General features: G+C 41.1%; 1 protein-coding gene across 1 annotated transcript in view; it reads left to right on the top strand.

The window, feature by feature from the left end:
* Positions 1-10931: 10931 nt before the first annotated feature.
* The window catches only part of cdk19 (cyclin-dependent kinase 19), a 48696-nt gene continuing 34008 nt past the window's right edge, over positions 10932-25619 (top strand). The window contains exons 1-2 of the mRNA XM_055044562.1: positions 10932-11172; positions 17385-17460. Of these exons, the coding sequence (XP_054900537.1) occupies positions 11045-11172; positions 17385-17460 (204 nt within the window). The 5' untranslated portion in view covers positions 10932-11044. The remainder of the gene's footprint in view (positions 11173-17384; positions 17461-25619) is intronic.

Genomic DNA, 25619 nt, shown 5'->3' with positions numbered 1-25619 from the left:
CCATACTGTGTAAAGCGCTGAATGAAGTGCGTGTGTTAGTTTTATACCAAAGCTTCATTACGTCACTACTGAATCGAGCCAATCTGACACCAGGGCCACTTCTTGTGGTTTCTGATTGGACCACGGACATGTCCCTTATGGCAGAGAAAGGTTTCCACACGTGCCCTTTCACAGGTACAAAAAATTACGACACAATGGGGATTTGTTGATTTCATACAAAGTAATACCAAATATTGGGCATAACTATTTGATAATTCTATGATTCTTTTTTATTTGAATTTGTAAAACTTTTTTGTGATAAAAAAAAGTAGTGACATTTAAAAGTGCGAACTATACTGTGAAAAAGACAAATACATATTTTGAAATTAGCTATAACAGTATTTTAATAATCAAATTAAATTTTCCTGAACACCAATATGCATGTTTTCTACGTCAGAAAATATTTTTTTAATCCATGCAAAAAATTATTATTAATGTACATCTTAAGTTTAACTGGAGTATCACATATCATTGCAGGGTGTTTTATTATACCCAGCCATTTTAAGTATATTACTAATCAATTTTTAAGAAATAATTTCTTAAAATTATTTATAACATTTTAATAAATAAAATTAAAATTATTTATATGAGCAGAAATGACGATGTTGGAGATGTCAAGGTGAAAGCTGTGCAACAGCTGCTGTTGTTACCAGACACCACCACTGTTGCAGTGTAAGCAGGTACACTGCTACATATTCTGCCCTACAGTTTGAGAATGGTACAAGGACAAGCCTGGACTTCCTGAAGAACTTTGTGAATCTAGTCATTGTGTCACTGCATGAACAACACAGGCCTCATTTCACATTCATGGCTGAAAATGCTCCAAATCATAGACTTAGACTTAGACTTGACTTTATTGATCCCTTGGGAAGACTCCCTCAGGAAATTATAGTTACCAGCAGCTCACAGGCAAAAATGTGGCACACAGTAAGCACACACAAAAATACAAATTAAATACAAGGTACACAATAAATATAATAAGAATATAAATACAAAACAAAGAATATAAATACAACACAAAAGGAAATTATAGCAATTTGGTGGATAGATTGACCAGTGATATGGTATTGCACTGTATGGTTGGCCTGATAAGTATGGAGTTCACATTTGTAGAAAAACTACTCCTTCTTCCCTCTGTCCTGTGTCACCTCCGACCCCCCAGTGAGGAGTTGTACAGTCTGAAGGCGTGGGGGACAAAGGAGTTCTTGAATCTATTGGTCCGGCACTTGGGAAGCAGCAGTCTGTCACTGAACAGGCTCCTCTGGCTGCTGATGACGGCGTGTAGAGGGTGGCTGCTATCGTCCATGATGTCCAGCAGTTTGTTCAGTGTCCTCGCCTCTGCCACCATCACCAGAGAGTCCAGCTTCATGCCGACCACAGAGCTGGCACCTGATCAGTTTGTCCAGTCTGGACGTGTCCTTCTTGGATGTGCTGCCTCCCCAGCATACCACGGTGTAGAAGAGGACACTGGCGATCACTGACTGGTAGAACATCCACAGCAGTTTGCTGCAGATGTTAAAGGACCGCAGTCTCCTCAGGAAGTACATCCTGCTCTGCACCTTCCCGTACAGGTGGCTGCTGTGTTTTGACCAATCCAGTTTACTGTCCAGCCACAGCCCGAGGTACTTGTAGGAGTCCACGACCTCAACCTCCGTTCCCTCTAGTACGACTGGTCTCGGCTTTGGTCTGGACCTCCCAAAGTCTATAACCAGCTCCTTCATCTTAGAGGTGTTGAGTTCCAGGTGGTTTGTGTGGCACCAGAGAGCAAAGTCCCTCACCAGACAGCGATATTCCTCCTCTCCGTCGTCAGGGTATGGCCACTGGAGACTGGGGTTCCTCCAACAAAGTGACCTGCAATTTCTCCAGACTTGAGGCCCATAAGACATTGCGTGAATTAGCACACGCAATGTCTTTTTTTTTTTAAATCAACAGAAACTGTTGATCATTCGTCTAAAAATTTGCCATCACTGTAAAAATAAATCTCTTATTTGTGCTTGTAAAGTCCACTTGTTTGCTCCGGGTCCTGCTCAAAGTGGGCCGATCCATCAGCTCCATGTGACTCTAACTCTAACTTTGAAGGCTACCTTTCAAGAAGAGTGGGATGCCATGTTTCAGCAGACAATAAACTGACTTGTGAACAGCATGAGTAGTACAGTCAAGTGTAACATAGTTAAAATATTGTACAGAATTCCACTTGTCTTTACTTCCAAGTTTGGGTTCAGATGTAATGGGTGAAACAGCACCCCCTCCTGGTGGTTGGCAACGTTAAATATAGTGAACATAGATATCTCGTTGCCAGTTCATGAGAGATGGGCGCGAGGTAGGTTCGCTGGGAACATTGTAACGGTCCTGTGGAATGTTCTGTTAGTTTGTTGCTAACATAAAATACTATTCCTCGTAAGGTACTGTACTGCCGGTGATGAACCTGGTCCCTGATTATTTTATATCCTGTTTCATCCAGGTACATATTGTTTCATTTATTTATTGTTTTATTTCCTTGTAATTCTGTCTAATGTTAATGTATAAAATACGGCCGTTGGCCAGTTCATGAGAGATGGGCGCGAGGTGCTGTACTGCCGGTGATGAACCTGGTCCCTGATTATTTTATATCCTGTTTCATCCAGATAAACTTCATCTTGTATCATCCTGTCTCCTGGTCCATATTCACACAACGCAGAGTAATGACGAAAAGCCATAATAATTAAAAAGGTTACATTGGTGCCCGTGACCCGTTCTTCAACTACGCCAGCGCGGTGGCTGCGTCTACTTCCCGGAACGCGGGCTGCGTCTACTTCCAGACATCTCAACGGATCGTGAGCGGCACATCGGTCCCGGTTATCAGACACGGTGCTCCGTGTGAACTCTTCGCCGTTTCGGCGGTGTAGCGGTGGTCAGTCTTAAAGTGTGGAATTATTTTTATTATTACTTTAACAGTTTTGTGTCTCGAGGAGAGCTAACGTTAGGAGCTAACGTTAGGCTGCGCTCTGGTTATTACTGGAATTCTTTTTTTCTTCGCTCTCTCGGAAGGAAGAGCACTTTGAAACAAAGTTACTTTTAATGTTACAGTTTTATTTTACTCGGGTTTTACTTGTTGATCTGTTGAAGGCGCACTTTTGCCACTGTGTTTAATTTGTAAGTCTTAAAAAAAAAAGTTTTTATTTATTTATTTATTATTGATTTTTGCTTTTGATCAGTAAGTACTGTGAGTTATGGCAAGCAACAATTATTTTGGTAGAGGAAGAGGTCTTAGAATGTTTACTCCTATGCTTGCAGTTGCTACAGGCAGGGGTTGGTTTTTGAATACCCCAGATGCATCTACACCAAAACCAAACTTTGCTTATTCCGATGAAAGAGTTAAAGACACTGTAGATGCTCCACATTGTGATGTTGATGGAAGACTTTTGAATGACATAGCTTCACGAATTGGAGTTTCTATTGGTGAAAGTATTGCATCATCCATTGAAACCCGTTTCAGTAATACAATGGGTCCAGGGGTGGGTGGAGCTAAAGCTAAGGAGTCTGCCATGTTAAATGTCATTGTTCGCCCTGATGTGAAAGAACCTGTGAGTTTTAAAGGGGATCATGATTCATGTTCAGTCCAAGAGTGGGAGGTTATGATGTTATCTTACATGAGAAAGAAAGGCACTCCCATGGCTGAACAGGCTGATGAGGTGATGTCTAAGCTGGTCGGGAGGGCACATGAAGTAGTTAAAGTTGGTATACGCAGTAAGCCAGTTTTAAATGTGACTACAGGACCTGAGCCCATTTTTGAAATACTGAAGCAGCACTTCAGTGATACTGTGTCCTCTAGTTTGCCCTTAGCGGACTTTTATGCTACTGTGCCCCACCCAAATGAACATCCCTTTGACTATTGGCTGAGACTCAACAAAGCCTTGGATGTGGCAGAGGACTCTTTAAAGAGACAAAATAAGGCTTTTGACTCTCTGTCCTGTGATCTAGCCGCTATGTTTATCCAGAACTGCCCTGACCCTGAACTGTCACTCATATTCAAATGTAGGCAGCTGAAAGACTGGACAGTGGCTGACATTCATGAGAAACTTGTTGAACACAGCAGAAATCGCAAGCGACTAACCAAACACAGAATGTCAAGTTTCCTGAATTCCCAACACCAGGAAGTTACCTCCTCTGTGCAAAGTGCGACACTTAGTGCTGAAGTACTGCCTCCAGCTGCTGTGGTTCCACCACCTGTTGGGATGTCAGCTGAGAGCTCGCCGGACCGCTTGGATCGGGTCATCGCTCTGCTCGAATGTGTTCTGGAGCAGCAACCACAACAACACACGTTTCAAAGTAGGGTCAATGTACCCACCCAGAGGGCCCAACCGACGAAAGTAAGGCCTGCTGGACCTTGTGCTGTGTGCAGCGATGGCGGACACACTACTCAGTACCACTGCAGGTCCAACCACCTGTGCTTCAGCTGTTTTGCACCTGACCACACCCGAGCAGAGTGTCCAGGGGTTGTGAGGAAGCCTCGGAGTGACAAGCCGGTAGTGCAGTCTCAGGAAAACTGACTGGCCTGCATGTGGTGGGGGCAAGTGTTTGGCCTAAAAGTGATCCCCCTGTTCTAAATGTAGAAGACGACATGGAGTCTATTTGTCAAAGTGCATGTGAAGTGAGAGAAATGGGATATACACCAATATTACAAAAGACTCAGAGACTCAAACAGCATGACAACTTGTTCTATGAAAATGTGACACTGGGAGGAGTGGTTACAGTCAGAGCTTTGCTGGATAGTGGGTCGATGGCATGCACACTGAGCTCTAAAGTAATACCTCAACTGATACATCAGCATGTTTTAAGGAGCCCCACTCTTGAGCCAACAGCCACTGTGTTGATTGGTTGTGGGGTTCCAGGACCTTACCTTCTGGCATGTGCGATCTGGAGATGGGACTTTATGACTTCAAAGTGATTGTCCCGACATTGATTGTTGAAAATCAGAATGAAGAACTGATTGCAGTAACCTGTTGAGATACATTATTAACAGGTTTAAGCAAAGGCAAGATCTCCAGGACCAGGGCCCCACAGCACTCTGTGACAGTAGTGAGGCAGAGCAGAAACTGCTAGGTTTGTTGGCAAAGGTGGAAGCTGCCGATGAAAACATTCATGATGCAGTTGGAACTGTCAAAATCAAGCGAGCTGTTACTCTTGAACCCATGACAGAGCATCTGATTTGGGGCAAGTTGCCACAAGTGAATAATCTGTTGGCTGGATGTACTGTTGTGGTGGAGCCAACAACAGTAAGATGTAAACCAAGAACAGTCTTAGTGGGGAGGTCGGTGTCGATTCTTAGAGCAGATGGGTGGCTCCCATTAAAGGTAATTAACCCATCAGACAAGCCGGTTACCTTGAGACGTAATGCTAAGTTGGCTGATGTGTGTACTTGTGATTCAGTGGAGATGTTTGCTGGTTCTCAACTCGGCATCCATCAACAAATACAAGTGCCATTGGACAACAGTACAAAACACAGCCTCGTCTCAGAGGACTCCACCTTGCCAGATCATCCTCACTTTGTGACACCGTGCACAGTTGACACTCCTCAGGCAAAGCTGAGAGGACTGGGACTGTCAGATGTGGACATTGATTCATGTGACGTTGCCCCTGAATATAAGGCTAAACTAGCTGAGTTCATTGTCCAATACCAGTCGATCTTCTCAAGGGACAAGCTGGATTGTGGTAAAGCCACTGGTTTTCTACATCGCATCAGAGTCATGGATGAAAAACCATTCCGATTGCCATGTCGGTGCATACCACCAACCCAGTATGAAAAATTGAGAGAAGCATTGGATGAGATGGAGGAGCGTGAAATCATACAAAAGTCAAGCAGTGAGTTTGCATCTCCTTTGGTGATCGTGTGGAAGAAGTCTGGTGACTTACGGATCTGTAATGATTTCCGGTGGATCAATGCACGCACTGTCAAGGATGCACACCCACTCCCTCATCCAGCTGATGCTCTAGCAGCCCTGGGGGGCAATGCCTTTTTCTCAACTATGGATTTGACCTCTGGCTATTACAATGTGGAAGTGCATGAGGCTGACCGAAAGTACACTGCCTTTTTCATCGCCATTTGGATTGTACGAGTATAATCGGATGCCTCAGGGACTCTGTAATAGCCCAGCGACATTCATGAGAATGATGTTAAACATCTTCGGTGACCAGAACTTCATGAGCTTGTTGTGCTATCTGGATGATGTCTTGGTGTTCGCTCCAACGGAAGAGCTAGCGCTTGAGCGTCTACACATGGTCTTCCAGAGATTCCAGAACCATAACCTCAAGCTCGCCCCAAAGAAATGCCACTTTCTGAGAAGGTCAGTGAAGTTCCTCGGTCATTTCATCAGCATTGATGGGATCCAATCTGACCCTGATAAAGTGACTGCTATCACCGTCATTACTGAGTCAGACCTTATGGAGGTTGGCACGAATATTCCCTCACAGAGGAAGATCCGCTCCTTCCTTGGCATGGTAGTCTACTACCAGCAGTTATTGAGGGGTGTTCTGCTATGGCCAAACCATTGTTTCAGCTGATCTCATGCTGTAAAGGTCCGCGTGGAGGTGGGAGAAAACGCCGCCAAATTCGCAAACAGCTCCGTGCTGAAGATTGGACTGCAGATTGTCAGCAGGCTTTCCATCAACTGAAGCAGTCTTTGCTAGATCGTGTGGTGCTGGCCCACCCAAACTTCAATGAGCCCTTTCTCCTATCTGTGGATGCTTCTACCAACGGACTTGGTGCAGTCCTGTCACAAGTGCCTGCTGGTGGTTCAACAGCCAGACCGATTGCGTTTGCAAGTAAAGCGCTAAGCTATGCCCAATCTAAATATCCCGCCCACAGACTGGAATTCTTCGCCTTAAAATGGGCGGTGTGTGAGAAGTTCCATCACTGGTTGAGAGGTCACAAATTCACTGTATGGACGGACAACAATCCGCTGACCTACATCCTGTCCAAAGCTCGTCTGGACACGTGTGAGCAGAGGTGGATTGCTAAATTGGCACCATTCCAGTTTGACATCAAGTACATCCCTGGAACAAAGAATGTGGTGGCTGACGCCCTTAGCAGAGAGCCCTTCGTACAGTCTAGTACGTCTCACCGTTTGACGAGAGTGTCTTATGACGAGCTGCTGGCAGAGGCTGCAGTGGTTGGTGCTAATGGAATCCAGGAGGTGTTTCGCTGGTCAGCCAACCCTCCTGCAGCATCTGAGTGTGACCCACAGATATGTCAGGGTGTGGCAGTTGTTAAGACAGGAGCAGTATCATCACTAGAGGTTGCTGCTGTACTCCAGGGATGCAGTGAAAATGGTCCTGTGGTGTGCCCTCATGCTCTTCTCCTGCCACAGTTCTCACAGACTGTTCTGACAACTCCACAGGTCAACTCAGAGGTGCTCTCCCTTAAAGTGTTGCAGGAGAGGCAGAGAAATGACCCGGTTTTAAGTAGGGTGATCTTCTTTGTAGAAAGAAAATGGAGACCTTCCAGGAGGGAACGTGTCAAAGAGTCGTCAGAAGTCCTCAAGCTTTTGAAAGGCTGGGAAAAGTTTGTAATAAGAGATGGAGTTCTGTACCGGGTAGCTAAAAACCCTGTCACGAAGAACAAGTCCTATCTTTTTGTTGTCCCCAGCTCACTGTATCAGAAGGTGTTACAAGGCGTTCATGATGAGGCTGGTCACCAGGGTCAGCAACGGACTCTACCTGACAAGACAGAGGTTTTATTGGCTTGGCCTAATGCACGATGTGACCGAGTATGTAAAACACTGCACACAGTGTGTTGTCAGCAAGTCACCAGAGCCAGAAGCTAGAGCTCCTTTGACAAACATAAGGACCTCTGAACCTCTGGAACTTGTCAGTATTGATTTCTGGACTGCTGAGGATTCTTCAAACCGTTCAATGGATGTGCTCGTAGTTACTGACCACTTCACAAAGATGGCACATTCGTTCTTGTGCCCCAATCAGTCAGCTAAAGCAGTCGCACACCAGCTATGGAACAACTATTTCTGCATCTATGGGTTTCCCAAGCGACTGCATTCTGATCAGGGGGCCAGTTTTGAGAGTTTGCTGATTGCAGAGTTGCTGAATGTGGCGGGCGTGCCAAAGTCCCACACTACGCCTTATCACCCTGGGGAATGGCTCGTGTGAGAGAATGAACCGGACTCTAGGCAACATGATTCGAGCACTGCCACCAAGAGCTAAACATTGTTGGCCTCAGACCCTAAAATCTCTGACATTTGCCTACAATTGCACAGTGCATGAGACGACAGGATATGCACCATTCCTGCTCATGTTTGGGAGGGTGCCACGTCTTCCGGTGGACGTCATCTTTGGCTCAGTGCTCAGTGATCCGGAGGTGGTGGACTATGACCGCTATGTTGAGTCTCTGCAAAGGGACATGAGAGAGGCTATGGCTGTAGCTCAGTCAACAGCGACTAAACAGCTCCAGCGTCACACTGAGCTATACAACCGGAGAGTTCGAGGTGTACCATTGGAAGTGAACGACAGAGTGCTGCTGGCCAACAAAGGAGAACGTGGAAAAAGGAAGCTTGCTGATCGCTGGGATAGCACGGTGTATGTGGTGGTTGGAAAGGATGATGAGAGCCACACCTTCAGGATCCAGAAGCCCACTACAGGCCACGTAAAAGTGGTCCACCGCAACCTGCTAATGCCAATAAACTTTCTGCCTTTACCTCAGGATGACCAGGAGGAGGTTGTTCTGTCTCCAACATCAAGTTCACTTGACCTAAGTGTTGGGAGGTCACCAATCAGTGATGTCATTTCTGACTCAGCAGAGTTTAGAACAAGAGCGTGGGTATCTGACCTACCTTTGAGAGCAAGCAGCAAGACAGATGCAGAAAATGCCGAGCAGGTGGAGGGCACTGTGCCAAAGGGAGCCGTGGAACCTACTAATGCCCTATCAGAGGGCAGGGTGTTGCCATTAGCCCAGCCAGTCCTTGATCAGTTACAACCCTCTGATGGATCTGTTTCGATGGGCAGCAGTTCAGCAGACCCCGGTTGCACAGCAGTCCGAATGGCTTGCCCAGAGACCTCTCTGAATCCTATTTGTGACACTCTTACTGATGTACCTGTTACTCGTACTGCTACAGTGGCAGTAGTTGACAGTGCGACTACCCGTAGATCTAGAGCTGGGCGGTTGTTGAAGCCAGTGACTAGACTAATTGAAATGATGCACCAAAGAACAGCATTAGTTTGATGAGTTCTTCATGGTAAAACTACAGTTCTGTTTGTTTCAATTTTGACCTTGATGTGTTGTAACAACTTTGATGTGTCATGTCTGTTTTGCTATTTGGGAGGTGCATTTGCAGTTGCATATTAACAAAATATGTAAATGGGCATATTATTTTTCCTATGTATGTAGGGAGGGTTTGGCCAACCTTTTCTCATACTGATCCCCATGGGATAGTCTAAGTGATTAGATATTTGTAACTGTGAATTTGATGTGATTGTACCTCACAAGCGACTTTGGAAACGGTGGTTATGTAATGGTTTCCTGTGCATTTGAATAGTGGTCTTAGTCGATTTTGTGCTTTTGTACCTGGACCTTGCCCAGTGTTACTGTACTTTTTTTTTCTTCTTTCTCTTGTTTTTTTTCTATTGTTGTGTAGTTTTGTTTGTTGTAATGGGGCAAGTGGAATTCGGCAGGAGGGAGTGTAACATAGTTAAAATATTGTACAGAATTCCACTTGTCTTTACTTCCAAGTTTGGGTTCAGATGTAATGGGTGAAACAGCACCCCCTCCTGGTGGTTGGCAACGTTAAATATAGTGAACATAGATATCTCGTTGCCAGTTCATGAGAGATGGCGCGAGGTAGGTTCGCTGGGAACATTGTAACGGTCCTGTGGAATGTTCTGTTAGTTTGTTGCTAACATAAAATACTATTCCTCGTAAGGTACTGTACTGCCGGTGATGAACCTGGTCCCTGATTATTTTATATCCTGTTTCATCCAGGTACATATTGTTTCATTTATTTATTGTTTTATTTCCTTGTAATTCTGTCTAATGTTAATGTATAAAATACGGCCGTTGGCCAGTTCATGAGAGATGGGCGCGAGGTGCTGTACTGCCGGTGATGAACCTGGTCCCTGATTATTTTATATCCGTTTCATCCAGATAAACTTCATCTTGTATCATCCTGTCTCCTGGTCCATATTCACACAACGCAGAGTAATGACGAAAAGCCATAATAATTAAAAAGGTTACACAAGCTGTACTTGATGTTCAAGGATACATGGCACATTATTGAGACATTGACACTTTCTGCTGTGGCATACCCACCACTTAGTAAAAGCTGCCCCACAGTTCTATGCAAAGAAGGTCCTCAGCTATTGAGAAATGATTGCTTGCTGTTGAAATTTGTACATTTTACCCAGACGATAACATTTAGCTGCGGCTTATGTAAGGCATCAATTGAATGGTATGAAACTTACTGAAAATTGTGTACAAATAACCAAAATTATATATATAATATATATATATATATATATATATATATATATATATATATATATATATATAAAATTATATATAAAATATATAAATTTTATAAAATTATATATATGTATATATATAAAATTTATGTATTTGGCAATATACATATAAACTAAATATACATATAAACTAAAATATGATATATATGGTTATTTAAAAACTGAAGCTGTCCATGAACTCAAATGTCCGAGCTGCATTTTTGAACAGCGCTCAGGGGTACGCAAAGTGCACTAAACCGCAGCGAGTAACGCGGGTTGTAGTTTTTTTGCCTCTTCAGTTTGTTAGTTTACGAGCGGTGGCGACTGCCCAGAAGGACTGCTTTTCCCATAATGCCACGCGCCCCAATTAGAAACGTCAACGAGCCAGTGAACATTAAGCGGAGCAGACCAAAATCCCAAACAAGGAAATGGTGGGGGAATAAAACGACCAGATTATTTAATTAATGCATGTAATAATTAATATTTTATTTTATTGTAATTTAAGACGTATTTATGGGTTAAAATGGATTACGACTTCAAAACAAAGCTGGCAGCCGAGAGGGAGAGAGTAGAAGATCTGTTCGAATATGAAGGTTGCAAAGTGGGTCGAGGCACCTACGGGCACGTTTATAAAGCTAAGCGCAAAGACGGGTAAGATAACCGTGATCGGTATTGTTTGTTCTGAGATTCAGCCCATTTGCAGGATGCATTTTGGGACCGCGAGTCCCGCTTGTGTGTTGAACGCAGCGTTAGATTTGAACCTCCCCGAAGCGATATCCTTCTGCGTGTGTGTCTGTGTTTTTGTTTTCATGTAACGCACGCATTCACTCACCAACGGTCCCCCTCTACACTCACGCGCACTCACACTCACATATACACACACACGCGCATACTTCCTCTCTTTCCTCCTCCTCCGCTTCTCTTCCAACACTCCCAAACAGCAACATTAAAACCATGGCTGCTGGTTATCTCTTAGAAAGCGAGGCGGTGAAGGTAGCTCGGTGTGCTGCAGCGCTCCGTAGGGGGCTGCTTGCGACACTTCGGCGGGTTACGGTGGCCCCAGCTTTAACAGCGAGCAGTACCAAACTTTGTTTACTGACACACTAGGTTATTAGGGGCTCCTTTTATTTTTGACAGTCCGTGTGAAGCAGAAGACAAGCCCAGCATTACAGCAGATGGGATGTTTACATTCCTGCTAAACTGTTCCTACTGTCAGTTCTCACACAAAACCAGTTTCTACCTCCTTGTGGGCTTTTACTTGACATTTGGATGCTAGCCAAAAGGTGAATCACTCTGACCCTTCAGAATGGAGGGGGAAATAGTATGACAGACCAGGGAGTAGGTGCTATTTACTAAGGTTAACATCAGCTACTTTTCCAGCTGTCATATTCTGACAGTTCTGTGTAATAACAGTGACATAGGAGGTGCACACTGCCTACTTACCATTTGCACACACATTTTCAATCACAAACAACAAGTTTGTTTTACATTGGTAAATAAAACTTTTTTTTTTTAAAACTAAAGACAGTACAGAGAATAGATCATTGCTTTTTAAGACCTAGGAGAATGACCATAAATGTTCTCTATATTTGGAGGGATAGTTTGCAGGCTGAAAGTAAAAGAAGCTGTGGCAGAGAAGGGAAGCTATTGAAGGCTCTCAACTGACTTCTGAGGAGGCAGGATGATCGGTAGTTCTTGACTGACTGCAAAACACCTGCAGCAGTGGCTTAGTGACAGCAGCTGCTGAGATTTCTATTCCCAAAGCAAAGAACATACTAAGTACTGAGGATCTCCTTGCCTGAACTCCACAAAGTGCCACTTCTGACGTAAAAGTACAAAAAAAAAAAAAAACCCAGTTTGCTTCCATTTACATAAATAAGCTTAAAGCAGTTCAGGGATGAATCAAAACTGGGTCTATTTCAGGTCTGTGAACCAGCAATGTGACTGGAGAAGGAAGAATAATTTTCTCTTTATCTGTACAGGTCTCTGTACAGGTGTACAGTATATTTATTTCTAAGTTATAGAATATTACTAAAACCACAAGAGTGTTAAAACCAGAAAATGTTTTTTTTTTCTTCTTCTTCTTTTTCTTCTCCTTCTTTTTTGCCTTCAAGAAAATACTGTTTGGAAAATATGCTTGCCAGATTATGAACATGAATGTGAACTTTGGAGTCGATGAAATTGAGAAAAGTCAACAATAGACAGATATAAAACAGCTGTGTAGCTTTTAGAAAAGCTCTCATCAGCGAGGCGAATCAAAACACTTTGCCAGGGTTCATAAAGATTATCCCTTGTAGCAATGGAAAAATGTCATGTGGTGTAATGGAGCCATATTTACTCTGCCACAGGGCGATGAGCAGGTCGGGATAAGAAGACCGCCGAAAGAATAAAGAGCCAGGCTTTCTATTATTAGGCCTATTTATGAGCTCACAGGAATATTTAATAATCAGTTCATCAGTTTACAGGTGTCTGGCTCATCAGTCCAGTCTTGTTAAACTGTTATTATAACTCTGGGCAGAATTAAATGGAGTCATACCATTAGCTTAATGCCTGGAAAAACCTATAAGTATCTGTACGCACATGGCCATGGATCGCTGGTAGGCCCAGATTTCTGCTAATGTTGCATATAGATGCAGATCAGTTAGTTAGCATCTCTGGTAAATATGTGTTTAAAACCATAAAATAGATATTTTTAAGTGCAGCAGCATAATCTCCCTTTTGTAAACATTCTTTTTTGTTGCTCGCTAAAAGGTAGTTGTTTTTCTCTAAATTACTAACTGGTGACATATTTGTTGTCCAGCCCCCTTTGGCCAAATGCTGGACAGAGGGACGTTTGAACCTTTGTCCTCTCTGATGCTCTCTCCAGTTCAGCTCAGTCTTCAGGCTTTCTGTAGGATGAAGCTCCTGGTACTGAATGTTGAATCTGTGCTTGGTGAACCATTTTTCTGTTGATATGACCATGTAATTTGGATTAGTGGACTCTCACCTATTTATGGTTCTGTATTTGCAGAATTTTTTAAAATAAAGCACAAGTAAAATATTCAAAAGGCATAGGAGCTATGGGAAGTTGAAATGGTGCAATACTTCTCGACACATCATTGCCTGGTGCTTGCAACGTCACCAATCCATTCGTTTTCCTTGCCACTGATTGGCTGAATCCTCTGAGAGTGTAAACAAGGAATATTGTGGATATGAACACTGCCTTTGCTGTAATGCAAAGAGAGTGTTCATTGTTTTTATTAATGCATATTGTGGTATATTTTGTAGAAGTGCAACGATAAATTGGCCAGTCGATAAATTGATCTCCTTCATTTTGAGAGATCTGTGATTGGCCGATGCTTAGATGTTTTCCACTGATCTTGTCTACATCTGCAAAAGTTTGAAAATCAGCCACTGTCCTGTTTTGTTCTGCTCTGATAGAAGGCTGACTGACTGACAGACCCACCTACCAGTTCATGTGGTTAACAATAATCATTCTACTGTTTCCAATTTAGTGACCTTACTGTTATATTTTGTGACAAAACAATACTATTGGCCAATATCGGAATGAGCAGCTCTGTTTTTTTTTTTTTTTTTGTTTTGTTTTTTAAAGATCACTGATTGGTCAGAAAAATGCAATCAATCTACTCCTAATTTGTGCCTACACTTTGGCATTTCCTGTACTTGTTTATAAATAAATTTGCACATACAGCATGTATTTGTGTCAGTTTTTTTGTTGTTGTTGTAGTTAAGGGTTGCCATAATTTATACAATAAATAGTCATAAAAATCTTCAAATCTTAGGTGTGATGTAATGTACTTGCATAGCATTGTCAAAAATATTTGTATTGCATGTTTGTCCCATTTGTAAGACTCACACAGTTGTAAATGACTATTTTCTGGTTTCTGACTAAGTTTCTGGAAAATATGATTGATTTTAACAAGCAACGTACAAATGAAATTGGCCATTCACAATTTATATTGTTCTGTAGCTACATTTTAAATATGGATTGTTAGCAGGCAAGAACTGTGGACAAAAAAAGTCTGTGGTATCAGGAGTTGGTTCCTTCTGATGGAGCCTGTGCCTGGGTTGAATTGTCCGTGGCAGCAGGGAGGGAACGGAAGCATCGCCTGTTCTCACCGGACCCAACCTGTAAAGCTTATTAAAGTGAAAACTCCTGGTGCCATCCCCTGTGAGTGGAACACTGGGAACAAATTAATCCACCTTCTTAGGTAATATGAAGATATTCAACGTTTTTTTTTAAGGTTGGTGCGCTTCACACCTAAAGCCAGAGCAATACGCTGCTTTAGCAAGTTAATCCCACAAGAGGGGTGGCAGAGCTCAACAAGGTGTGAGCAGGGTTTAATGTGCAAAAAGAGATTGAGGGATTGTCCCTCAATGTGCATTCAATTTGGAATTGATCTCATGAACTGTTAGACAGGATTGGGAATGTGTGGCTCGAAGAATGTGCTCACATGAACAAGTAAAGTATGATGTATGTGAAAGCTGTTTACTGTTTTTCTTTCTTTTCTTTTTTTAAATCCAGTTTGTTTCGATTCAAAAAAGAAAAAAGTTGAGAACCCAAAAGAGTGAGTTATTTTTGTTTTGTTTGCGGACAAAACATACTGAGAAATTAAAGTTTTAGTATTACCGTAATTAAATTTCAAGATTGGACTTTAATAATTGTTTCATGTGATTAAAAAAATAAAAAAAATCTAGTAAGATATAACCTAATTAATTATTTAGAATGACTGAAATTCCACCACATTCACAGAAAGTTAAAAAAAAAAATCTCTAAAATTGTTTCACTGCCTTTTCTAGAATTTAGAAAAAAAGAATTGTACGAATGCAAGAGAAGTTTGGTCTGGTTTACCTTCGACAGTAAAGAATAAAAGTGGAGTCAGTGTATGTAGACTTCTTGTTTCAACAATATTTATTTTGAGATTACAATATAAATACTGTACAGGTTATGTCATGTTGCATGAGAGAAAGCAGTCACTGTAAAACATGGAGTCACTATTATTCCAAAAACAAATGGATTTCTGTGTTAATTAGATAGCTAGGTTAACTGTCTTTAGCATTTTGTGTTAGCTTTTGAGGCAGTTAGCGTTACTAATTGTATGCATCTCTCTGTATTTGGAATCTCCAGGGAATTTTAATGAACTGTGAGATTTCCAAAAGCCTGCCAATATTTTCAAGTCCAGTATAACCCTGTCTAAATGCTGTCTTCATGGGAATTAATATTCTTTTTCAAATAGCTGCTTCCATCCTTTGAGTTTCATCTCAGATGGTGAAAAAAAGAAAACTTTGACTCTTCCCTTAGTAACAACTTATAGAACAAAGAGCTGTTCTTAGGACTACTTTGCTATAATGATGCGTTCAATGACCAAGATAAAAAAATGTCTTTTTTTCTGGTGAGCAGCTGATTATTTTTTTCTGTAAAATTACAGGCCTGTCACAATGAGCAATGATAATTTGAGACAATCCTGAAATAATTATATCTACATCTTAAAATGAAATCAATACAATTCAGGCCCATATGATTAAATGTGTGTAATAATTCTTTTCAGTATTTCCAGTTTTTGTAAATTAATGAATCATTTAAACAATTATTTTATGAGTTATTTATTTATTGTACTTTGGCACTTTTCACTTCATACCTGTCTGGTGACCCAGTCTGTGTTATATTACAGTACATTAATTTGAAAGGGAAAAAAAAACTTGAAATATATCTTGAAAGTTGCTGTGCTGGACTTGTAGCTAAACAAATGACGTTACATTTTTTCTTGCAAAAATGATAGTTTTTAGTCATGTATGGGTGAATACAATAGACAACAAATCCCGGAGTTCCTAGTGAACCTCTGTATCTGTGTTTTTGCCCTGCAGAGTGCTTGATGAAGTACTTCATGGGCTGAATTTGCTGAAACGATAAGCACTTATTTTGTTTACAGACCAAAAGCTGAAATGTGACGAGTGCCTGTGCTGCTTGGTTAGCGTCTGCCAAGTGTGCCTGAGAGCTCCTTTTTTAAACCGTGTCCATCTGGGATGCAAATGAGGCTGGAGAGGGTTTGATGTGAGCACTACCAGGAAGTGTTTGATCTGTGTGGGCTCCACACTCTGTCAAGTCCTCTCTGGATACTGCTTACGCTTTAATTATGCCTCTCTGCGCAGGTTTTAATGGGGCCATGTCTCCCTTTGGCCCTGATTTCCTCCAGTCTGGCTCTCCAACCCGTGGTCCTAAACACAGGGAGGCCGCTCAGTTGAAGCTATAGCTGTTAGCCTGCAGACTCTGCTCTGTCCTGCAGGCTCACATTTCACTTATTAACAGATTTTCATGCACAGATCTGATTCTCAAGGGCAACTGGGGGGGAAAAAAAAGGAAATGTGCCAGCTGAGAGCTACAGCCAGGCCAGCATGCAGTTTGAGTTTCTGTCTGTGCATCAAAGACAAATTTCTGCAGGGCAGTGGTTCTGTGGAATGGTCTGAATTCTACAGCAGATCACCATGTAGGGAACCCAGGAGAACTCACTGAAGTTAAATGAGCAGTATTGTCTAAAATCAACTTTTCTTTTTTTCTTCTTTTTTCTATTATGAAGTTATTCCCTCATAACTGCCATAGTATGCTTAAAACTACAAATCCACATACCCTGTTATTAGAACAACACATTCTCTCAGAAGGTGTTGTATGTATGTATGTATGTATGTATGTATGGATGGATGGATACAAATAAAATACAAATAAACACAAATGTGTTTATATGTATTTCTTAGTGTTAAAATGTATATGAACACATTCATGTCAGATTTTTTCACATGAGAACATTATGCTGCTCTACCGTCTAATAGTAATAAAACCTCCCTCCTTTCTGTTTTTCTCTCCACAGGAAGGATGAGAAGGAATATGCACTGAAGCAAATTGAAGGCACTGGAATATCTATGTCAGCCTGCAGAGAAATTGCTGTAAGTCCCACTTTTTGTAACTGAGGCCTTAAAGATCCCCATCCTTTAATAAAACTCCAGTAGAATCTCATGATAGAGTCAAACATTTGACTTTGTAAGCACTTGTTGCAGATATGTCAAGTCTAGACTTTCTAATGACATTTAACTCTTTGTCCTTCAGTGTTACACAGTTCATATGTTCTATATTAAGAATTACTGTAAAGATGAGGAGAATATCTATATTCATTATATGTTGCTTCATTGAACACCAGATTGTTTTCTTGTTTTCTTTCCGTGTCTTTCTGTTCAGTATGTATTGCTTGTGGACAAACATTCACATTCTCATTACAATGTACGTCACTCACTTCAAAAGGGTTCCTTTTGGCACAGTTAAACAGTGCACTGTAGTGGTCCTGTCATGAGTAGTTTCTTTAACCTCAAAGACACCATCAGTCGGAGTGGGTTAAGAAACTCGTCCTTGTTTTCAGGACATTCATAAGGTCGCCTCAAAGTAGCGACAAATATACACACCCGATGACTAGAATTTTGGTGTGTACATTTCTGCAACTTAATTGCACTCTGCAGTTATATGAAACAAACTAAATCAGTTACGCATTGAGTCCATCTTCCTCCATCTCATCATTTGGCAAATTCTCCATCAGATAGCCAGCAGAGTGTCAGGATCAAGGTCAGGACATAATTTTTGTAGCAGTGACTCTTACCAGCTTGGTTTTAACCACTGGGATGTCAGTCACTGTGCTAGTGCCTAGTATTCCCCCTGTGTGCTGCTCCCGCCTCTTCCTCTTATGCTGTTGGAAATCTTTGTTGTTCTTCCAATTTGAATTTAAATGTTAACGTAAAAAGTCAAAGGTTTGGGGGCATATGTCAGTGATAGATCTCACGTCTCAGGTTCCAGTTCTTTTGGTTTGTAGAGGGAACATCCATCCATCCATCCATCCATCCATCCATCCATCCATCCATCCATCCATCCCATGGATGGATGGATGGATGGATCTCCACCATGCCTTGGATCCACCTTGCCTTGGATGGATCCAAGGCAAGGTGGAGTGCTTCTGAAGTGAGTCTCTACCTTCAGTGGAGGTGTTCAGTTTTCAGTTAGTTTTCAGGTCTACTTGTGTCAGTACAACAGGTAGAAAAAGTGTTCAACCAACATAGATACCACAGGTGTTGGTAGAACACCAAGACCTGTTCCATCCAAATGATTCAAAGTCTTCTGGAGAGAAATGCACAAATAGGTCCTTCTGAAGTTGTGGTCAGCTCTCTCCTAGTGCACTCTTTTTTTTAATTTTTTCTAAATGTGGGAAGCGATCCAGACTCAATCCACTCTTTTTTGTTTGTTTGTTCGTTTTTTTTTAAATTACAGCCAATAGTGACACGGTGAGGCATAATCTAAAATTGCACCAGTCAAACACAATAAGATCAAGAACTACTCAGGTGAAGTTAGCCTTCCTGTATTCACGCTGTAGATTCTATTACAGAGCGGACCCAGCCTAGCAAGTGAAAAAATGGCAACCTATATGAGTGAAACTTATGACAAAAGATACATTTTTGGAAGTAATTATGAGTTTTGGTGTATCATAAACAGCTATTTTTTAGTTACCGTAATAGGAAAATGACAACATATTTAGGTATGTTTGACTAATTGTGGATCCCTTTAAACTATTTGAAAGGATAATAGTTACATGATGGTAACATCACTTAACAGCTGATCACTTTACTGTGATTAGCTATTAGCTTGTTAGCTCAGATCCAACTTCTGCTTGTCTACATGCTGTATACCTTTTCTATAGAGCTTGAAATCCAAAAATTCAGATTTTTTTTTGTAGTTCAGGTTTATTTTTTGTAAACCAACTGTTGCACATCATTCTGTAAATATAATTCAATATAGAAAAATAATCTGCACTTGGATGTTGGTTAGTAAAATGTGTGGTTTAAAATGTTCATGGAGAGTATTTTCTCTTCTTTCTCAGCAGATCAGGCTTAAACTCATTTGTTTCTGAAATTTCATGGCCACCAGAATTTGGTTTTCCTTAAAAACATCTCTGAGACTCTCCCAGCTGAACAAAAGGGTCTTTGTGGCTCCCAGACCGCCTCCACGCTTCGTTTAGCAAACAGTTGGGTTCAGCAACTGGCAAGCCACATGTGGCAGAGTTAAGTTGGGAAGGGTGGAACGAGTTCGGTTTGGCTGCTCTGGGTTTTTGGCTTTGCAGAATGGCTGGTAATTTTTTTTTCATAGTAATGTTCTTCCTAGAGATATGAAAGTTAAGCAGCAGACAAATAGACAAAATATAGTCTATTGTATCATTGTATGGTTTTTATCTGAAGTCTCCATATAGACAGATCTTGAATTCAGAGACACAGAGGTGAATCTATATTCAGGTCGCATAACTAGAAATGCAATAGCAGGAGAACAGGCTAAAGACATATAGGAATCCATGAAGTATTGCCATTAACATTGGGTCTGGCTGATGCTACTCAGTTTTTAACACATCAGTCCAATGAGTAAAACTGGGCCAATATTAAAGGGCCAGTATTATGCAAAATTGACTTTTTTTTTCTTTACATCATGTTTTAATGTTATTTTCTCATCCAGAATATACCTGGAGTCTTGCTTTTATTCTTTTATGCATGTTTAAGAAATCCTGTTATCTCCCATGGCAACCATTCAGCTGTGCAAAAGGCCTGGTTGGACCTATTTCTCAGAGCTGCAGTGTCTTAGCTTCTGCGCTAAGACACTGCTCTCAAAGGACGCCACCCCGCGACTCCCCCACTCACATCTTTCAGACTAGCAAGCAGCCATTAGCAAACACCTTGTGGAACTGCACATTAGCTTTGCTCATTATACCAACTATGCCTCAATGCTATGCTGGTAAAAACATTGTTAAAGGGCTGATAGAGGAGCCATGTTGGAATAACTTCCTGAAGGTGGAGTTTCAGAAAGAGCAGGAGTTTTTAAAGGCCCAATTTCAAGGCATTAAATCACAAAGTTGTATTTCCTTTAAGTTATATTTAATGTACTGTATATAGCATTTTTGTAACCGCTGGAGGTAAGATTGATATTTAATTGTGCTATAAAACGGCACTATGTGACTGGAAAATACATAGTATTGATAATAGCAGATGTTTATTGTCAGGTTTGTTTCTGGGTTGGAAAACCTTCCTATTGAAAAAGAATTTCTTCTAGAGCCATGGATTCTGCTGACATTTTAAATGACTGGAATTGATTTTTACCCAAATGCTAAAGCTGATTGAATTGAATACACCAATTCAATCATGAAGGAAGCTGCCTTGATGCTTATATCTCTCTTCCTTCACCGGTTTATTCCGGTTTATACCAGTTTATACCGGTTTATACCAGTTTTTAGGAAACAAGCAGGAACAGATTTTGGTGTTCTACCAACACCTGTGGTATCTGTTCTACTTCCACAGGTAGACCTAAAAACTAACTGAAAACTGAACACCTCCACTGAAGGTAGAGACTCACTGCAGAAGCAGTCCACCTCTCTCCAGATGATGACCATGCAAGTAACACTTGAGATTGGTTAGGTCAAAGAGAAAATTGTGTGAGCCAGAAACAACCATCCTCCACTGCAAGGAGAGAAGAGTTGAGCAGAACCATGGCATCTTTGTCAGCAATAAAGTGTCTTTCATGTTCCTCTTACACCGAATTTAACTGCTCAATATTTGACTGTGGACCAACATAGACTGAACGGCTTTGTTCACTTTTTCCACTGCTATTGATAAACTTCAACCATAGGCAGATTACAATTCTAAAACTCGATGTCATCTGTTCACAAATCCTACTTCTGTTCACTGATTGGTCATGATGAAATGCATAATCAGGCAATAATGAAAACTTAAGATGGCAGAAAAATATCAAATATGATATTTTATTGTTGATGATATTTTCACTTGGTCTTCCACCTACACATGGAAGGAGATGTAGGCAGAGATTGCATAACTAAGCTCAGCAAGGTTTCGCAGCCCTGTAAAGCTCTGAGACACAAACAGTCTGGGTTTAGCTACTGCTTGGGTGAGTTGCGTAAATGCTCTGGTTGTCTGAGGTGATTGGTTAGGTCAAAGCTAAGTTTAACAGGGTGGGCGGAGCTTACTCTGGGTGGAGGAACACAAGTGTAAAGATTCCAAACACTTTGTGGTTTTGCAGTAGTTGGGTTCAACACAGTTAAACACTTCCAGATAATTCATGTTTACTTTTTGGTCTCAACATGGTGTTTATTATGGTGTTTCGTAAGCAAACTTCATAAAGTCAAAGTTCTGGAGTGCATTACTTGAAGTGAACTTATGGACGAACACCTAAATCAGCACAGCTCATTAATGAAAGATTGTCAACAAAGATCTTTCCTTGGTCACCTTTGTCCTTTCTGAATGATGCACTTCTTGCCTGGTTTTACTTGGGTCTCGGTGGTGTTGCACATTCTAAATCGTTTTTCATAGCTGATTGTTGTTGAAGTAAAGTGATGTGCAGCACATCCTCCCAGTAGTTAGAGTCTTACTTGCATCAATCAATGCATCTATCAACAATGAACATCTCAATTTAGTTCACTTTTAGCCATCATAATTTAAGATAAATATGGTAAGCAATGATAGTCAACATTATTAAGAATTTGTTTTGACCCACCAGGACTACTTTCCTCTGAATCTGAAATATGAATTTCTTTTCTTTTTTTTTTTTAAATGCCACAGTTCATTTTCAAAATATTTTCTGCTACACCATGTTTCCATTGTAGCTATCATCTATTTGAGATTACTTCAGTCAAATTAAGATAAAAATTACCGACCTCCTTCTTGTCTGTATGTTTTATTAGGACTCCTTAACCCCTGACCCCTTGCCTTGAAATTGAAAACTTGAACAGTAGTTTGTTACAAATGACCTTAAATCAGAGGAGATGAGTCCTAGACAGCTGTGCATGTTGAAATATATTCCTGATGCAAATGATACATTTGTCTGCATGCTGGCCTGCAGGAAGTGGCAGCAGGCTGACGAGGTAATTCAACCCTTTGAATCAGATGTGTTTGAACTGGGATGCGTCTAAAACTCACCACAGGCTGCAGCTGGTCAGTCTTCCCTCCCAGAAGCAAAGTGCTCCTGTGTGCACCTTCACCTTTACAAAGTTATTGTGCTTAGCAGCATAATTCTGTGCCGCAAGAACAGTAGGGTGTTTTAAATCTTAATTGTTCTGCCGAGAACAACCTTGAAGGCTTTTTTGTGTTCTTTGTGTTTAGGCTGAGGTGTCATGAGGGGTTGCAGCAAATTATTTTGAAATTAAAAACAAGTTTGTTCACATACAGACTTTCAAGATTCTTACTCCCTGATTGCACACACTACATATGTGTTTAGAGACTCATATGGGGAGAAATTTGAGTAACAATCACCCAGCAAAGTCCAGTCACACATTGCAATTGACTGAGTTTCCTTTGATAGAAAATGTTTTATCAGTTGATGCAATAATTTATCAGTCCCTCAAGGGTGTTGTGGTATTTTTTGTGATTGTTACAGCTTAAAACGACTGAATTTTTGAAGCTATTTTTTCAGTAAGTTGCGGTCAATTTACAAATGTTCTTCAAGCTTGATTGAAAAGGTTTATATATGTGGAAAAAGTTTTATGAAAGTTCAGATTTAACAGATCACTGTGATTCTTGTGAAATTTTGTAATTTCAAAAAGTTGAAATTGCTAACATAACCTTTCCCAAAAAGGCAGAATTTTAACATAGTTAATATCTAAAGTAATAAAAAAAGAATTTCATATTGGTCATTACAGTTACATGATCTGTTATACAAATCCTAAAGAACTTCTCAAAATGGTTTTTGCAAAGAAACCCCCCAAAATTATGCTTTTGTCTTGCAGGTCCTACTTTCAAGAGACATGAAATACGAAGTTAAAATAGAATGGGATTGAAAGGATTTGTCAAAATTCAGCAGGAAGGAAGTTGAAAATGAGAAGGTGATTGTTCAGATTTGGGGAAAAGTTGCACTGATTGATGAAAATCAAATCTTTGCAAAATTTGCGAATGATGAATTAATGAATTGTACCTGACTGCAATCGTTTGATGACCAGGATTGAACTGGCATATCTGTAACTGACTTGTAACCTGTGTGTGTGACTAACCACTGTTCCCTACAGGGAAAGAAAAACTGGAATTTTTCTTAAAGTACTATATAGCTGAAAGCCTTTCAGTTTTTAGTCTCGTCACCAGCTCTCCCCTCTGCTCCATCTCCACCCTGCTTCATTCTCAGTTTGACCTTCATGAATTGAAACATTGTTCATGAATCTTGTAATTCCTGAGGCATTTCCATGTTTGCTCACAATGGCTTTTGTTTTGCAAAAGCGCTGGCCTCACAAATGCAGTCTTTTCCCTCTGGATCCCCAGAAGCTCGTTGCAGATGCAGTGGAAAACCCTGACACACACGACTGACGGGTTTGTTTTTCCTCACCTTGTTCCAGGTTAGGAGACTTCTCCAGTCAGCCCACAGTTTAAAAGGACATCTCCTTTTAAATTGCGCAGCATTGGGTGGCCTTCAACCTCAGCAGTAGAAACATAGAATGGTGAGGTTTTATCTTTACTGCCCCCAGGCTGATAAGCTGTGTTTGTTCTGGCCTATGTTGACAATTCTTCCAGAAGCATGCGGATCACTGTGCAAATAGGACCACAGTTTAATGTTAAGAGTGGCGGTTATAAAGCCCTAAAAGATGGTTACCATGGAGCAAATGGCTACTAAAACCCCTGATTTACACTTCTCTAAGAAGATCAAGTTCGGTAAACCATTGAAGAATTCACTGCTTCAGTAAAAACAACATAATACAATAATTCTTGCGTTTAATCTGTCAGTGGTACGTATTACTGCATTCCTCCTGCCCAGTCCCACACTATTATACTTGGAGCGCCAGCCTGTAGTTTAGCCAGCGGTTTGTATGCAATAATAACACCAAATGTCTCCTGCTAACCTAGCCACTGCTGTGTTCAGAGAAGAGAGCCGGCTTTTCCCTGCACTGTCTGTCCGTAACCAGGAGCATTCTGCAGCATTCATCGATCTGCGGCTTGCCAGCAGCATGAGAGCAGCCATTAATCAGTCCACAGCAGCTGGCTGATGCAGGACAGCATGTTTTCTTTCTCTCCAGTTGCCCTGTCAGTATCATGCAAATCCATTTTGGTGCAGCAATAAACTGGTGTTTTTGCAGCCTTGCTTGTTGTGAGTTTCCCATTTCGACTGCAAAAATTTTCATTGGTAATTTTGGTGGGTAATATACAATTTCCTGTCCAATATCGGCTAAAAGATTCAATCTTGCAGCAGCATATGGGAAGGAATAGAACAAATAAATGATCTGAATCAATCTCAAATGTTTTCCTAGAAAGTTGAGGCAAATGAACTAGAGTTTAAGTTTATTTGTATAAAACATTTCAGCAACGAGGCAGTTCAAAGTGCTTTACATGTTAAATCATACCCTAAACATCTTACAGTACCCAATTACCGTATGAATGTCAAAGGTAAACATTTTGTCAAATGCCATCTTCAAAATCAACAGTAACCAGCCGATTGGTGGCAGTACTTTCACTTCAGCGTCAGAATAGAGGTGTTGTATCAAATTTGCTGCCTTGCAGGCTGTACAGAATGATGTCCCCGCTAACCTGCTAGCTTTATAACTAGACTGGTCAAAAACAAATAAACTGCTGTCTCTCACTTGACTGTGTACATTCTGCTTATGTATTTGAAGACATAAACATTCCATTGTGTTATTCAGGTAGCATTGAAAAAATATCCACCACCTTCCATGTAGTTTTTTTTAAGCTCCATTAAAAAGAGAAAAAATATATGTGTTTCTAATACGACGTTCAGTCTTCCACCCCATTGAAGTTGTTGTATCTCTCTAAAAACTGGACAGAACAGACAGCAGTGTGTTCCCAGCGTGTCCTCCATCCCTCCACATTTAAAATGGCCTAAATGGTCTTTGTTTAATAGTGCGTGAAAGCGAGTCACAAGATTTTCTGCACATGGAAAATTTTCCCACCCAGCTCGCTCCGGCTGAGCCTGGATTACAGCCGGATGATTGTAGCCTGCAGCGGTGTTGTCTTGGTTTGCTGTAATGTTACACCAGCAGAGTCCACACAATAAATATTCTACATGTAAATCCCAGTGTTTA

The sequence above is a fragment of the Poeciliopsis prolifica genome, unplaced genomic scaffold, assembly GCF_027474105.1.
Source record: "Poeciliopsis prolifica strain line A6 unplaced genomic scaffold, Auburn_PproV2 SCAFFOLD020, whole genome shotgun sequence".
Lineage (NCBI taxonomy): Eukaryota > Metazoa > Chordata > Actinopteri > Cyprinodontiformes > Poeciliidae > Poeciliopsis > Poeciliopsis prolifica.
The sequence above is the reverse complement of the archived record's forward strand: the minus strand, read 5'-3'. Positions and strand labels throughout refer to the sequence as shown.